General features: G+C 36.9%; 1 protein-coding gene and 2 pseudogenes across 1 annotated transcript; all 3 read right to left on the reverse strand.

The window, feature by feature from the left end:
- Positions 1–292: 292 nt before the first annotated feature.
- On the reverse strand, positions 293–2982 carry LOC143615552 (putative receptor protein kinase ZmPK1; annotated as a pseudogene).
- Positions 2983–4818: 1836 nt separating this feature from the next.
- Positions 4819–5154, reverse strand: LOC143615553 (EPD1-interacting receptor-like cytoplasmic serine/threonine-protein kinase). The gene has a single exon (XM_077088657.1). It carries the CDS (start codon positions 5152–5154, stop codon positions 4819–4821), a length of 336 nt encoding a protein of 111 aa, XP_076944772.1.
- A 6035-nt stretch (positions 5155–11189) lies between these two features.
- On the reverse strand, positions 11190–13820 carry LOC143615558 (putative receptor protein kinase ZmPK1; annotated as a pseudogene).
- Positions 13821–16913: the final 3093 nt, after the last annotated feature.

The following is a 16913-nucleotide window of genomic DNA, read 5'->3' on the forward strand; positions in this document are numbered from 1 at the left end:
AAGACTATTGATAGGTTTTCATATTTCATTCTTCAAATTTCAAAAAAACTAAATATATTGATGAAATATTAAGTTGACCATTTGATGAAACTAGAAGCTGCCATATGCAACTCAAAGTCATATTTAATACTTCATGTATTTAATGCCATATGCAACTCAAAATTGAGCCATCTTCTACATTAATACAGGTTGGTTGAATTTGCCATTGTTCGTTAGCATGGGTCAGTGTCATCCTGGACCAAACATATTACAATTCCAATGGTTGAATTACAATATTAATTTATGGAAGATTAAACTATTTCAACGGGCAGATAGCTTTTAAGAAGATCTCCAATATTGAATTCCATGCATGAGCCTTAACCTAAATCTAAAACCTTTCTAACAATATATATAACAGGCAAATCATAAGTTGGACAACTAAAACAAAGCAGGATAGCAATCATTCGATTATATAAAACTGAAGTGTGATGAAGTTGTGAACAAAGGGCTTTATAAAGATTGCTAATATTAGTGCTTAGTTAGTTAATGACATGCTCTAGTTAATAAGATCAAAATCAAAACCATTACCTTATCAATCATCTTCCACATATAGCAACATATCCACCACCTGTCTCATGGTTGGTCTTGCATCCTTATCTTCCTCACAACACCTTAAAGCTACCTTAATCAGTGTTCTCATTTTACTCAAGTTGTAATTTCCATCCACACTGGAGTCAACAACTCCTTGAATCCAATCATTCGTTCCACCGGCGACTACAGTCTTTTCTCGCACCCATCTATCTAGCCTTCCCTCTGATGACCCTCCACTTTGATTGGCACCAGTTGGCCTCCGGCCTGTTATCATCTCTAACATAACCACCCCGTAGCTAAACACATCAACCTTTGAGGTTATAGGAAGATTAACAAACAACCATTCTGGAGCCATGTAACCTCTTGTTCCGCATGCTCTTGTGAACTCTAAATCACGAGTGTCATTTCTATCCAATAATTTAGACAGCCCAAAATCTGCTACCTTTGGCTTGTAATCGCTATCTAGCAATATATTTTGAGGCTTAACGTCACAATGCAAAATCCACTCCAAGCGCTCTTCGTGTAGATAAGCAAGCCCTTTAGCAGTGCCCAAAGCAATATCTAGCCTCTTATCCCAGTCCAGCTTGTTGGACTGTAGATTCTGAGACAATGATCCATTCTCCATATACTCATAAACCAAAAGCCGGTGTTTATTCTCAGCACAATAACCATATATCTCTATCAAATTCATGTGGTTGAGCCTCCCAAGGGTACTTATTTCTGCTAGAAGTTCAGCTTCCCCTTGCCTATTACTAGATTCATTAAGACGCTTGATTGCCACAATGCGGTTATCTGATAATACTCCTTTATACACAATGCCACCTCCTCCTCTTCCTATTTCTCTCTGAAGTTTTTTGAGGCCTTCTTTAATTCTGCATATCTGAATCTCTTAAATCCTGTGGCAGCTTGGAGGTAACCTTGTCCTCGTGTACTCGAACGCGAACGTGTTCCATAAAAGAAGTAACTAATGCAAATGAGCTCCAGTGCACCAAATACATATGCAGTCAGCATCAGAAACTTGATGATATCTTTTTCGCGGTTTCTATCATAACCTCTGTCAAGTCGGGTGGTATGCTTGCCAGAACAGTTTAACTTGAATACTTGAACATTCCTACCATTATTCAACGATAATGGAATACTATTGGGTACCTTCAGATACATGGAACCTTTAAAATTTGCAGACCTTAATCCATTAACCAAGAGAAATTTGGGGTAGCAAATAGTAAAACCTTTGGACCAATCATACTTGAACTGGAACCCTTTACAATTGCAACTTTTTAAGCACTCTTGTTTACATGCACTTAAGGTGGTATTTGGCATGTATCTAGAATCATATCCCCAAAAATCAGAAAGAGGAAGATGCAGGAAGTTGTACTCACAGTTGCCACATGAAGCCGATTTGAACTCGGGTTCACAGCCATATGACCAATCTGTGTGATTGATCATCCTGTGATTTGGTATGCAAGAACACTTCCTTCCATAAATAGGATCATTAGAACATGTACTATTTTCTCCACAACTTCCATGGATTTTACATCCTTCAGACATAGCTTGCCAAGTAACTTGCCAAATTCCTCTAGATTCATCTAGAGTATAGGCTCTAAAATTACCATCAAAATCTAAAGTCAACCTTCTTAGTAACGGCTCGTCTCCAGCATCTGACGTATTGAACAATAGATCATCAGTTGAGATGAAATGACCAAAAGAATCCATCGTTGCAATCCTTCGGCTTCTGTATATATTCCTACCAGATTCCCATGCTCGGAACTCAGGATCAGGCCAATATATGCCTGTCAATTTGGAGTCACTATACACAAGTCTAACAACATTGTCATTATCAAAAAAGAGCTTGTAGAAACCAGATGAGTGATTTGTTGAACTTCTTGAAGAAACAAGTGACACAAGCTTTGTGAGGGGTTGATTGGGAAGAAGTGTATCTGTTGGGGAGTCAAAGCTTTGCCATAAAACCTTTCCATCTCTATTTTGAAGGAAAAGGTTTCCTGAATTATTCAATCTCAATAGAGCAGTTTGTGTTTCATCTCTAGTACTTGTTGACCATATTGGCAACCGTTGATACGCGTCCGTCAATATCAAATTTCCAGTTTTCAACAAGGAAAGCTTGGAGAACTTTCCATTAACTGGTAAGTCTCTGTTAGCAATCCATACAATAGTTTGATTCCCATCTGATAGAGGCTTAGTTAACCAGATTGAAAAGCAATAAGCATTCTCCCCAACACTGTAAAATCCGGCAGTGTAAAGGCGGTTGCGTGAGATCAAAACATCATCTTTTTTCTCAACCGATAGAGATGAGCCTGGTTTTAAGGCAAAGGGCGGTGATAAAAAAGAAGAGGAAGAGTTTATCGATGGTGTTTGATATATGAATATTAACACAATCAAACTTAAAAGGTTTAAGAGTTAGTCGCTCTAAGAGGCTAAAGGAGTGGCGAACAACCTTAGAGACAAAAGGTTTAAGAGTTAGTCGCTCTAAGACGAAGTACCTACACTGTGATTTTGGTGGGATAAATGACAATGAAGACACACATATCACAATTGAAGGGCAGCTGGTTCCGCAGGTAACGAAGTTCAAGTATCTAGGATCATTTGTTCAGAGCAATGGGGAATTAGACAGTGATGTGACCCATCGAGTTCAGGTAGGATGGTGTAGATGGAAAGCAGCCACAAGTATATTGTGCGACAAGAGTTTTCCAACTAAACTAAAGGGAAAATTTTATAGGGTCGCAGTTAGACCTGCAATGCTATATGGAACGGATTGCTGGGCCATCAAGAAGGCACAGGTGCGGAAGATGGAGGTAGCAGAAATGAGAATGCTACGCTGGATGTGTGGGCACACAAGGTTAGACAAAATAAGAAACATTGTGTTTCGAGAGAGATTAGGGGTAGTGAACATATCAGACAAGATAAGAGAGTGGAGATTGAGATGGTTTGGACATGTGAAGAGAAGACAGACGACGAATCCTGTTAGATCCGTAGAAAGCATTACTATATAGGGGAGGAGGGGTAGAGGACGGCCTAAATTGACTTGGGATGAGAGGATTAGACATGATCTGATAGACCTAAACCTCTCAGAGGACATGGTTGAGGATAGGAATTCTTGGAGAAGTAGAATTAAAGTTAACGATTTTTAGAGAGAAATGAACACTTTAGGGCGTCTATTAACCTTATTCTGGTCACACACAATAATGATATTTTCTTCCCATATTATTATTATTATTATTATTTATTGTTATTATTACTATTTACTGTTGAACTTTGATTTCCTTATATTGCTCCATACATATTAGAGCTGAGGGTCTCTCTGGAAGCCACCTCTTTATCCATTTGGATAGAGGTACGGTGTGCCTACATCCCACCCTTAAACGGCCGAAAACACAAAACTAAAAGAACAAAATTGTACCCTCAAAAACCCAAGGGACTAAATATGCAAAACAGACTCTAAAAGATCCAATAGACTAAATATGCAAAACAAATGGAACTTAAGGGACCTAATATGCCAACATTCAAATTAAGATTTCAATTTACCAATCCAATATAAGTAAAAAAAATTAAGATAAGTTTTTTTTTGGTTGTTTATATTTATCATATATGTTTTATGTTTGATGGCAATAATTAAAGTTAACTTCCAATCGAATAATCGTGAACGATTACTTAACGCTCTAATCATTACTCATAACATTGATAAATGATAACACAACGTTTTCTATTAGCTAATCCCTTTTTTAAGTCCACGTTGCATCCCTAACGGGCCAATTCATCACCACAAAACTGACGACCCGTTTTTATCCACGCGTTCCCATAAACCATCACAAACCGATCCGATTCATCTGAACCCAATCCGGCCTAACTCACCCGGTCACCAATAAAACCCATTTTACGCCGTTGGATTGCCAACAATTGGGAGTCAAATTCATCTCCCAAGAATTAAATGTTTATGTTTAGAAATTAGAATTATGTGGTGATTATGTTAATTTTGTCCATTTAGGGGTTATAGGTGACTTTCTTTAAAGAAAGCCAAACCTGAGTTCGACCCGAACCATCCTGAAAACCATGACGCCGGATAACAATAAATCCAAGCACCGAAAAATATCGAACTCGTAGAAAAAAGTTACGATTTGCCAATACTTTTACTTCCATTTTTATAGCATTTAACAAAGTAAATCAGAGGAAAAATAAATAATTAACTCTAGCAAAGATAATGACTAAATACACTTCTCAAATCACTATCTTCCTCTATATGTAGCAATGTATCCACCACTTGCTCATTGATGGTCTCGCATCTTTATCTTCCTCTGAACACCTTAAAGCCACCTTAATCGGAATTTCCATTTTCCTTGTGTCATACTTTCCGTCAACAGTAACATCTACAACTTCTTTATTCCAATCATCCTTTCCGCCAGCTGCTATCATTTTTTCTTTCACCCATCTATCTAGCCTGCCCTTCAACTCCGCACTTTGATCACATGCTGGGCTCCAACCTGTGATCATCTCTAACATCACAACACCATAGCTATATACATCAACTTTTGAAGTAATTGGATGATTAAGAAACAACCACTCTGGAGCCATGTAACCTCTTTTCCCTCTCGCTCTTGTGAATACGAAATTCAGTGTTACAACTCTGTCCAATAACTTAGACACCCCAAAATCCGCAACCTTTGGATTCCAATCGCTATCTAGCAATATATTGTGAGGCTTAACATCACAATGCAAAACCCATTCCAAGCATTATTCATGTAGATGTAAGGTCCCGTTCCCGGTGCCTCACTTTAACGTCGGATTTACTCATAAATACAGTTCTATAAATCAGAGTTTATTAAAACTTTAACCGTTTATTACAAAACATTTAATCTTTTCTTTAAAATCATAACATAAATCATGATATTAAAACATCATTTCTTCCATCTTCAAATGCCAGCCGTTCGATCCATGCAACGTGCCAACCTCATGCTAGCTCTTTAATCATATTCACCTGCGTGCATACTAAAAGTCAGCTACGCTGAGTGAGTTCTAGTTAATTAGGCGGCATACAATACATACACATATCTTACATACATACATATCTTAACCTTATAAATATACATAAGAGGAACGTCACATAATATCTATTAAAAGAACTATTACTATTACCCCTACTATTTATATTCTCCATAGAAGGACACTATATATATATATATATATATATATATATTCTCCATAGAAAGAACATCATATATACTTCCATAGAAGGAATACTATGCTTTCCATTAAAGGAACACTGGGCTTTCCATTAAAGGAACATTATGCATTCTATCAAAGGAACACTGACTTTCCATTAAAGGAACTCTATGCTTTCCATTTAAGGAACACTCTAAATATTATCCGTAGAGTGAACTCTATATATAAGTTATCATTTAATATCCATATAAGGAGACAATCATCACTATTCTTGGCAATACATGCAATATCCGAAGATCATTCATGTATCGACAAGCAATCAATCGTATCTATCACATATATAATACATGGCATACGCTTACCATTTAAGGTAATTGTATTAACTGTCACATCGAGTATTTACACAGCCCCGAAAACATAACAAAGAATGGGGCTAGAAACTCACCTGAACTCGGTTACTTCTTCCGTTAATGGTTACTCCTTTCTTTGGTTGTGCACGGCTAGATGTATAACAATTATGCGTATTGATTACTATCACTTTTCATATCGCGTTTCTTGTTAAATTATTACCCTCAACGAACGGGGGTCCGGGGGCAGCGCCCCTGGCAGCGGGGTCTAGGGGTGGCAGCCCCTAGCAGGGTCCAAGGGGCAAAGCCCCTGGCTGGGGATTAATAGAAAAATTTTATTTCTATTAATTGTCTCAACACATTTTAGATTAGGATTTTAATTTATTTTCTAATTCGTTAACTCATTTGCTATAACGAATTAAGCCTAATTCGTTATCTAATTCGCTATATAATCTTCCTTAGTTAATTATCCAGATTCGTCCCTTATTACCATCTGATTCGTCATTCCAGATTCGTTATCTTATTTAACGAATGAGCCTATAACGAATCACCAGATTCGTTATCTTATTTAACGAATGGGTAGTTAACGAATTAAGGGCTGATTCGTTATCAAGTTACACGAATGAGTCCCGTTCGTTATGAACGCGTAACGAATCACCCATCCTTAACGAATCATCGACAGTTCTTATCCAGACTTTGACTCAAGGGTCAAAGTCAAAATCGTCAAGAACAATAACAGTCAACAGGCCTTAGATATGCGATTAAACACTCGAATCTCAACGAAATAACACGAAATTGGTATCAATGGATTCATATTCATCTCGCCTACAAACCCTAGGTGTCCAATCGGCCAAACATACGTGTTTAAGGGGTGCGATTTGAGCATATAGGTGCGGTTCAATATCCGATCAATTAAACAATCTAATGTTAACGAATTTCCCTGTGTATTGGTTCTTTTGATTCGTTTTCATCACTTTTATGCAAATCTAGGATTAACACAAACAAATCCGAACCCTAATGATCGATTTCTAATTATAGCATACCTTAAACGACTCGGTATACAAACACGATCTAGTATTGATGTTGTTTTGGTTTGTCATGACGATCTGTCACCAACAAGCTCGGGTTTTTGTCTCCGGATCTTGACTCGGGTTATAGGACAGTGTTAGTGTGTGTTTTTGATGGTGTAGGCTATGGTGTAGAGATAAAAATGGAAAGGATTAGGGTTTAAGGGGTTTTTATACTCCCTTACGTCCATGGACCTAAGGCCCTTCTTTCCTTTTAGGTCCATCTTTAATTCTATTAATCAAGCCCGCTACCCCTTAAGCTTTATTACTATATTATTATCATCATCCCACCGACTCAAATAATTTACCCGACGCAATTATTATATTAAATATGAGTCTAGAATTAGATGTTACAGTAGATAAGCTAGCCCTTTTGCCGTACCCATGGCCAACGCAATGTCAAACTTCATATTCTAATCTAGTTTACCTGAATGCAAGTTTTGACCCAATGTCATCTGGTTGCATAAAAGTTACAACCTTTCATCCTGTGACATGATGCATATACCCAGTGACATGTGTATGTACATGTATAGCTAGTTACATTAGACATATTTCCGGTAACAAGTGTATGTGTACACGTATAGGGTATGTACATGTATATAGAAAAGAGTTTAAATAAGAATTAATAGTTTAATAGGAAGTGTAGGAAGCCTTAAAATAAAACACGTTATGGCTAAAATAAAACACACCATGTATATAGGACACTATTCAGTTTTTAGCACATGCATTATAGATCCAAATGCCCAAATATATTCCTAGGCTTCTTAAAAAACTACGTATTCACTCGATAACTCTATTCCATTCAAATTTGTTTCATTATGAGAGAGATCAGTTTCGTATATTCCAAACCTTAACCTCATTTTCCTCTTTGTTTGATTAAAAAATTTCCCAGTATTGTCTTGAACTTCTTAGTGTCTATATGATATCTCGATCAATAATATTAATTCTAACGAATGTGACATACACCCATAACAATGTTCAGCAAGTTAACTATTTGTATACATTTGATTATAACTAGTAGATTGACCCGCCGCGATGCGGCGGTGTGTATCGATAACTATAAACAAAAGCAATAACAGTATCGTATCCTTGGATTGCATAATGAAGTTTTATATAGCATCCTTATAGCCTTTCCGTACGTCTTAGTTGAGACCTTTATTAATTACAAAAGTGTTAATTTGGTATTGAAGACATGTTTTCGCCAAAAGTAGAAGTTCGTTATTTGCTGCGACAACGTGATGAGCCTGTTATAGTCTTGACAAGAAGTGTGTTATTTGATCCCGAGTCTGCACGAAGTTTACAACATGAGCTGAAATCAAATTAATTTTTAGTCATAGTAAGTAGCAATCATATACACATTCTAAAAGAAAACATCAAAAGTCACATAATAATAAGCTACTACATTTCTAGTACATATGCATTCAATTTTTTCAACATGTGAAATGTTATAAGCTATATATATACTTACTCTTGTGTTTCCCTATCAACGTATATAACTTCAATGACGAACCACTCATTTTTATCAGCACCCCCCTGAGTTACCCTTACAACAACTTGAGAAGACATATTACATGAAGTGTGAAATTACATGTTCGCCCTTTTGAGCTTGCAAGATGATCAAGGTGGCTTATAAGAGAAGGAAGGATTGATTCATTTCTTTCTTCTTCTTCTTCTTCTTCTTCTTCTGTTCATTACCTTATGCAATTTAAAAAACATCAAAGCATGATAAACACAAACTACAATATTAATTAAATAAACAACAAAAGGGAAGAAAGGGTTTTATCATGCATATTACTTCCCATCCTTCTCCTCTGTTGCCCAGGAGGTTTAATTTCTTTTGTTTGGTTTTCATTGAATCAGTTGCCTGCACACAACATAAACATATTATTAGAATTTGGTCAATTACACATTCAAATTTTGGTCAAGAGTTGAATTCACCATGGATGATTGGGACGTCACAGAGCGATGAGTTGATTTATTACTGGGTAGGCTCGCTTCCTAGAATAGCTATATTATGAAGTGAACAAAGTACATGAATGTTAGTTAGACAAAATGATCAAGTGAAATATCAAGCAAAATTGCACATTCCAAACTCTGAATACTTATTTGGTTAAGTAAATTCAACGTCGGTCAAACTATGATAAGAAAGAAGCATGAGAAGTAATTTACCTTCTAGATTTCCTTATTCGAAGAACGGGATTCCTACATAAACAAACATTTTGAATTAGTCGAATCATACAAAAGTTCAATAGCCGTATGTCTTTCCAATTTAGCATCAATCATACTACCTTCATACGGTAAGCACTAAGTAACATTTGAAATACAATGAACAAAGTAAAGCTGAGCAAATGTTATTCACCTACTTAAGTTGAGGTTTTCCTTTACTCGATTTAGAAAATAAAATCCTTGCATAGTCCCCTGTTATCCAACCACACCATAATAGCCTAACTATACAATTTGTAAATTGTTATACCAAATGATGAGAATTCGATAAAATCTTTAACCAAGTTTCTACATTCACATGAATACATGAGTGTAAAATGATGAGATTGAGAGGATTTGCATGTAATTAGATCATGAACCGAGAGACGTACCATTGCTGATAGATATACTGATGCATTGATGATAGATATATTGATGAGCGTTCGTCGATTAGTTCGATTTCCAACCACCGTCTGGCAACCTGATTTAAACCATCTTTAGTCTCAATATTGTACCATAAAAAAAAACAACCCAAACGGTCGGAAATCAATCGGAACAGAGTCGACTTACCTAAGCTCAGCGGGTGGCTTGAGAATAATCGATCTGAGGCATGTAAGCCTTGATTGGTTTATTGGTGATTCGCCGGTTGGTAGTCGGTAATTCAACGTGACTAAGAAGTAAGAAACCTTCCCCAACGCCTTGCCTAGTCCATAACCACTCAATACCCTCGTCACCGGGCCGATATAGAGGCCAATCTACGTTTGAGCTGTCTTAGAAGATGAAACACATCTCGAAACGACGACCACGCTTCGATTGTATGGCTGTTGGGATTAAAATGTGTTGCCAGATGAATTGAAATTAGTTGAAGGAAGGAGAAGGCGAAGAGATGTTGGGTGTCCAAACGATGGAATGAAAGATCAACATGGGACTGGTTAGCATCCGTGGTAAGTAGCCATGTATCAAGTGAAAGGATAAGAGTACCAAAGAATGAGCAGAAAGTACAACCATTGTTGCATACCGACCTTTATAATTGTAATATATATATATATAATTGAACGTAATTAAATGCTTAGTCAAGCCTAATGGCTCGGCATCTAATGTCAACTACTTTTTGCCTTTTCTAGTCAGCGGTGGCTAGCCAAAAGTCCATATCATTGGTGTCACATTAAATAACTTGATTCAAGTCACTATCACTGTCATTGTTCTATAATTCTCGCAGAAAGGATAAGCTAGTTTTAGCATTTTCTTACGTATCAAAAAGCCTGCTGGTTGAACTTCTCATTTGATGTTAACATGATTCATGGCAGTAACCTATGGCCGTCTCAACATAAAATTTATGAGATATCTACTATCTTGAAATGCCATATGTGATATGTAGTAAAATAGGCTATGACATCCCCAACCCCTTTAGCAACATTTATCAATGCATATGACAAAGAAAAACTTGCAAGGAAAATAATATAAATAATTTGTTAGAGTGGCAGCGGATTATTGAAAGTAAACTAGGGTTCGATGTATAATAGATTGAACGACACAATAGTTAATGTAAACGAAATTTTAGTAAGTAAAATAGATCAACAGATCTTGGTACACTACATCGTTCATCTAACTAATATATACATATTGAAAGGGCGGCTATGGGGCGATTGGAAAAAATGTCTGGCCTTTGGCGCCAAAACCATTTTAGATGGTTATGTTGTGGCCAAATATAATAATCAGCCAATCTTAGTACGTAGTTCTAATATAATACAAATAATGTGTTAAGTATGATACGATACATAATAATAAGAAGAAGAAGAAGAAGAATTATTATTATTATTTAGTTTATATCTTCAACATAATTAACTCTAGCAAAGAAAATGACTAAATACAATTCTCTAGTAATCACTATGATCCTCAACATGTAGTAGCATATCCACCACTTGGCTCATTGTTGGTCTTGCATCTTTATCTTCTTCAGAAAACCGTAAAGCCACCTTAATCAGAATTTCCATTTTTCTTATGTCATACTTTCCGTCAACGGTAGCATCTATAACTTCAGTGATCCAATCATTCTTTCCACCAGCTGCTATCATTTTTTCTTTCACCCATCTATCTAGCCTTCCCTTCGACTCCGCACTTTGATCACATGCTGGGCTCCTACCTGTTATCATCTCTAACATCACAACACCATAGCTATATACATCAACTTTTGAAGTAATTGGATGATTAAGAAACAACCACTCTGGAGCCATGTAACCTCTTGTCCCTCTCGCTCTTGTGAATACGGAATTCAGTGTTACATCTCTGTCCAATAGCTTAGACACCCCAAAATCCGCAACCTTTAGATTCCAATCGCTATCTAGCAATATATTATGAGGCTTAACATCACAATGCAAAACCCATTCCAAGCACTCTTCATGTAGATACGCTAGCCCTTTTGCAGTACCCAGTGCAATGTCAAACCTCTTGTCCCAATCTAGCTTACTAGAACGCAAGTTTTGAGCCAATGAACCGTTTTCCATATACTCGTAAACCAATAGTTTGTGTTTTGTCTCAGCACAATACCCCCACATATCTATCAAATTCATGTGGTTAAGCCTCCCTAGGGTACTTATCTCTGATAGAAGTTCAGCTTCACCTTGGTTGTTACCGAATTCCTTAAGAAGTTTGACCGCTCCAACTCGATTGTTTGAAAATTGTCCTTTGTATACAATTCCACCACCTCCTCTCCCTATCTCGTTGCTGAAATTATAAGTTGCCTTTTTCAGTTCTGCATAGTTGAATCTCTGAAATCCTGTAGCAGCTTGGAGATAACCTTGTCTTGTCTTCGATGGACTTCGGGTGCGATAGAAGAAGTAAAGAATGCAAATGGTCTCCAGTGCACCAAATGCATATGTAAATATCATAAGAAACCTAACCGACTCATTTTTTGGATTCTTTTCATATGCTCTATCAATTTGGATTGTCGGTAATTTCTGGCTGCATATTAAGCTGTCTCCCCGAACAATACTTTTGCTCTTGGACAATAGGAAAACACTTTTGGGCACCTTTAGATACATTGAACCGTTTGAACTCACGGTTCTAAACCCGTTTATCAATTTAAATTTGACATAACAAGAGTAATAGCCATCGGTCTCAAAGTTGTAGTGGAACCCTTTGCAGTTGCATACGCTTAAACACGCTTGCTTACATTTATCTAACGTTGTATTGCGCACAAATCTAGCTTCGTAACCGTAGAAATCATAATGTGGAAAATGTAGGAAATCATCCTCACCATTTCCACATAACATCGTATTGAATTCCGGTTTACAACCGTAAGACCAATCTGTGCGATTGATCATCTTGTGATTGGGTATGCAGGAACATTCCTATCCTGATTAGGACCAATAGAACATGTACTATTTTCTCCACATATTCCATGAACTCTACAAGTGTCAGAAATAGCTTGCCAAGTGACTTTCCAAATTCCTTTGCTCTCATCTAGACTATATGCTCTAAAGTTACCATCAACATCTACAGTCAGTCTTCTCACTGACTGATTCTCCGAATCTGATGTATTGAAGAACAGACTATCACTTGATAGGAAATGACCGGACAAATCCAAGACGGCGGTCCTTCGGCTCGCCCATGTGCTCCTTCCAGCTACCCATGCTGTTATCTTAGGATCTGGCCAATAAGTGCCTGCTACACTAGGACCATTATAGGCAAGTCTTATGACATTATCACTATCAAAATAGAGCTTGTAAAACCCTGAAGAGAAATTTGTTAAGCTTCTTGAAGATACAAGTGGTGTATCTTTGGTGAGCTTTTGAAGGGGAAGAAGGGTATCCGTCGGGGAACCGAAGCTTTCCCAAATGGTTCGGTTATCTTGATCTTGAAGATAAAGGTTTCCGGTATTGTTTATAATGAGTTGGGCAGGTTTTGTGGAGTCTATAATATTTGTGGTCCAAATAGGCAATGGTTGGGCTGCATCTCTTAAAACCAGATTACCAGATTTTAACAAGGAAAGCTTTGAACGCTTTCCGTTAACTGGTACATCTCGGTTAGCCATCCAAATGATGGTGTGACTTTTGTCTGAGAGAGGTTTAGTAAACCATACCGCGAAGCAATATGCATTGTCGCCAACGCTGTAAAACCCCGCGGTGAAAAGGCCATTGGGTGAGATTAATAAGTCATCTTTGTTCTCCACTGAGAGAGATGAACCTGGTTTGAGTACTGAGGGTAGTGGAAGAGAAGAAGAAAGCAATGGTGTTTTAGATAGTAATAATAATAGACCAAACATTTGGAAAAGAACTAGAGAAGCCATATATATAAGGATGAGTATATATGTGATATGTGATATGTGATATGTGAAGTCTGGAAGCTATTTATAATAAACTAATAACCACTACTCGCATATTGTGTTCAAGAATTGTAATCACAGCATACATGTTGTATATGGTCCATGGTCAGATATGACTTTTTATAACTATTATTATACCATTTGACTTTCTAGATAAAGTCTAGCCTTCATTTAATCATTTGGATCAATCAACTAGGTTGGGATATCAATCAACTTAATTTAAATAAAGCGAAGACCTGTAAATACAGAAATCTAAATATACTAATTAGCTAGAACGAGTATAGTGTAGAAGCAATATGTCATGTTCGGAAGCAATTTATAATCAGTACCAACATATCCTCTTCGATCGATGATTTGTAATCACTAGAGACATAGTCTATGTTAGTCCATGATCAAATTTGGAACTATTAATGAATCTTTCAAACTGTATGTAAGAGATAAAGTGTGGGGCCCAAACATATATCAATAAACTTGATTCGGTAGTTGACATAATAATGCTGAATTGCTCAATTGCATATATTAATCCAATATTTTTTTGGATCAATAATTGTATTGACTTGTTGAATTATATCACAATGACATATTTGAATTACTTTATATCAATTGGTTAACATGGCGTTTGTGATCACCCTCAGATGTTGGATGTTAGATGCTCTTAATTAAAACAAACGCACCCAGTAAGTGAGAACGGGGCACTCATATAGGTAGGATTCATGGCTTCATTCCATAGCAAAGATTTGCCGCACAAAATTGAGTTAATGTTGGTCATTGAAAAATTAAAATGAATTAATAAAGTTCTAGGGTACTTATGGGAAGGTGATATTAGTAATTGTGTGGTTTGTGGGTAATTAAGGGTATAAATGATGTGACGGTACATGATTGACAAGTGCATGGGTAATACATGTGAGTACTCCTTTCCCCCTAAGATCTACCTTATCAATATCTAAACTAGTTAAAGATAACCGTAATTAACAAGTTCATACAATTCGTTACTTGACGGTCCCTCTTTTTTTTCTTCGGTACGATTAGTCGAGTGCAACATATTTGTATTTGGACACCATAGACACATCACAACACTCAATATGAAATAGTAATGCAAGATATAAACAAACACACTTGAATTGAAAAGAACTACAGTAGCTTGTAGGGTTTCTGATAATGTTTAGGGTGGATGGTGTGCTACTCGGGTACCTTGGCAGGGGTAGTATACCCTGTGATGAACACTGCCTGCTGCCACCAGGGTCCAAAACTCACCGGAGGGTTCTTCATCCACCAATTTTTTACCCACTTTATCCCAACCATAAAACCTTAACATTTTTTTTTCTTTATAAATAACCAAACAAACTTAACAAAATTTGTACCCAGCCACTCTACTCCAACCAATTTTATACCCACTTTACCCCAACCATAACAATGAATTTGAGTTTTCTTTATGTATACATTCCACCCGACAATTATGACGAAGAATCCTCCAGCAATAGTTGTATCCCATTTCTTTATGATCTTGCCCGACAAGCCGAAGAAGAAGACACCGACACATCTAGAAGAAGATACTTGGATCATAATCGCGAGAAAGGTCACCGAGTTATAATGGAAGATTACTTCGTCGACAACCCAAAATACACCGAAGAAATGTTCCGAGATAGGTTTCATATGTCAAACGTTTATTTTTAAAAATTGAAGCCGATATTGAAAACAATTTTGAATGGTTTCAAGAAGGTACAAACGCGGGGAACAAAAAGATTTTTACGGCCATACAAAATGTACTTCGGCCGTAAAAGAGTTTTACGGCCTTACAAAAGATTTTTACCTCCTTTTAGTTTCTCTGCAACATCGTCGTTAGTTTATATGGTCAAAAGTATTTACATACACCGACTAGCCACGACATTGTCGTTTTATATCAAGCACACGAAGAAAGACATCACCTTCTAGGGGTGCTAGGTAGCCTTGATTATACACATCTCATTTGGAGAATGTGTCCTACCGAGCTGTGAGTCCAATATATGAAAGGTGACCACCATTATCCAACAATCATGATCGAAGCCATTGCTAAAAATGATTTGTGGATTTGGCATGCGTTTTGTGGTCCGTCGGGATCTAACAATGACATCACCATTCTCCACCAATCTCTTTTATTTCTCACCCATTAAAATGGAACCGCGCTTTACGCCCCGTTCCATGTAGATGGCCGAGAATATAAACGTGGGTACTATCTTACCGACAGGATCTACCTTAATTGGTCGAAGTTTGTGAAATGTTCCTCGTATCCCCTATGGCCGAAGGATCAGCGATTCTCGAAGGTTCAAGTTTCAGAAAGAAAAGATGCGGAGCATGTTTTGGGTGTTATAAAAGGAAAATGGGGTATAATTCAGCGACCCCTACGGTGTACGACAGTTGACAAAATTCGGATTCAGACTTATACGTGTGTAATATTACACAAGATGATCTTAAAAGATGGTGGTAATGCGATATCTCCGTTCTACATAAGAGATCCTCCAGTCGAGAAACATTATGACGATAGCGTGATGGATGAGTTACAAGTTGTGACAACTCATTTCCAACTACGAACAAATATACTGACTCTCTAAATCTAGCGTACCTCAACGATGAGTAGAATTTTTATTTTCTTTTTTATCTTTTTATTTTTTTTAGTTTGTAATTTATAATATTTATTTTTATTTATAATGAAAGTTCTTTTTATTTATGTATAATTTTTAAAAATATATTACTTAGTTTTTAATAAAAAAGTTAAAACTTTTTAGGGTAGTTCGGGTACTCCGCCGCCAACCCTTAGGATAGTTCATGATAAAAATGACATGACATTGTATGATTGGTCGATACTTAAGGTAGTTTTGGTACTCTTAGAGTACCACACCCTCCACCCTTACAAATTAATTGAACTAATCCCTGTGTACTGATTAGGGTTGTTCAAAAAGCTCGTGGCTCGCGACTCGCTTGAAAATAGCTCGGCTCGAAAAAGCTCGATTCTAAATGAGCTTGACTTGACTCGGCTTGATTTCTAAACGAGCCGAGCTCAAGCCAGGGTCAGCTCGGCTCATGACTCGGTCTTGGCTCGACTCGTTAACTCGGCTCGTTGGCTCGTGTAGATTAAACCCTAAATTTTAATATCTATATATAATAATATAATACCAAGAAATAAATAAATAAAAATTATACATATATTATGCCACTTGATACCTAAAACCTTATAAAAGAATAACGAAAATAAAA

This window comes from Bidens hawaiensis, unplaced genomic scaffold (genome assembly GCF_021521415.1).
Source record: "Bidens hawaiensis isolate Kalapana, Puna unplaced genomic scaffold, B.hawaiensis_p1.1 tig00043524_1, whole genome shotgun sequence".
Classification (NCBI taxonomy): domain Eukaryota; kingdom Viridiplantae; phylum Streptophyta; class Magnoliopsida; order Asterales; family Asteraceae; genus Bidens; species Bidens hawaiensis.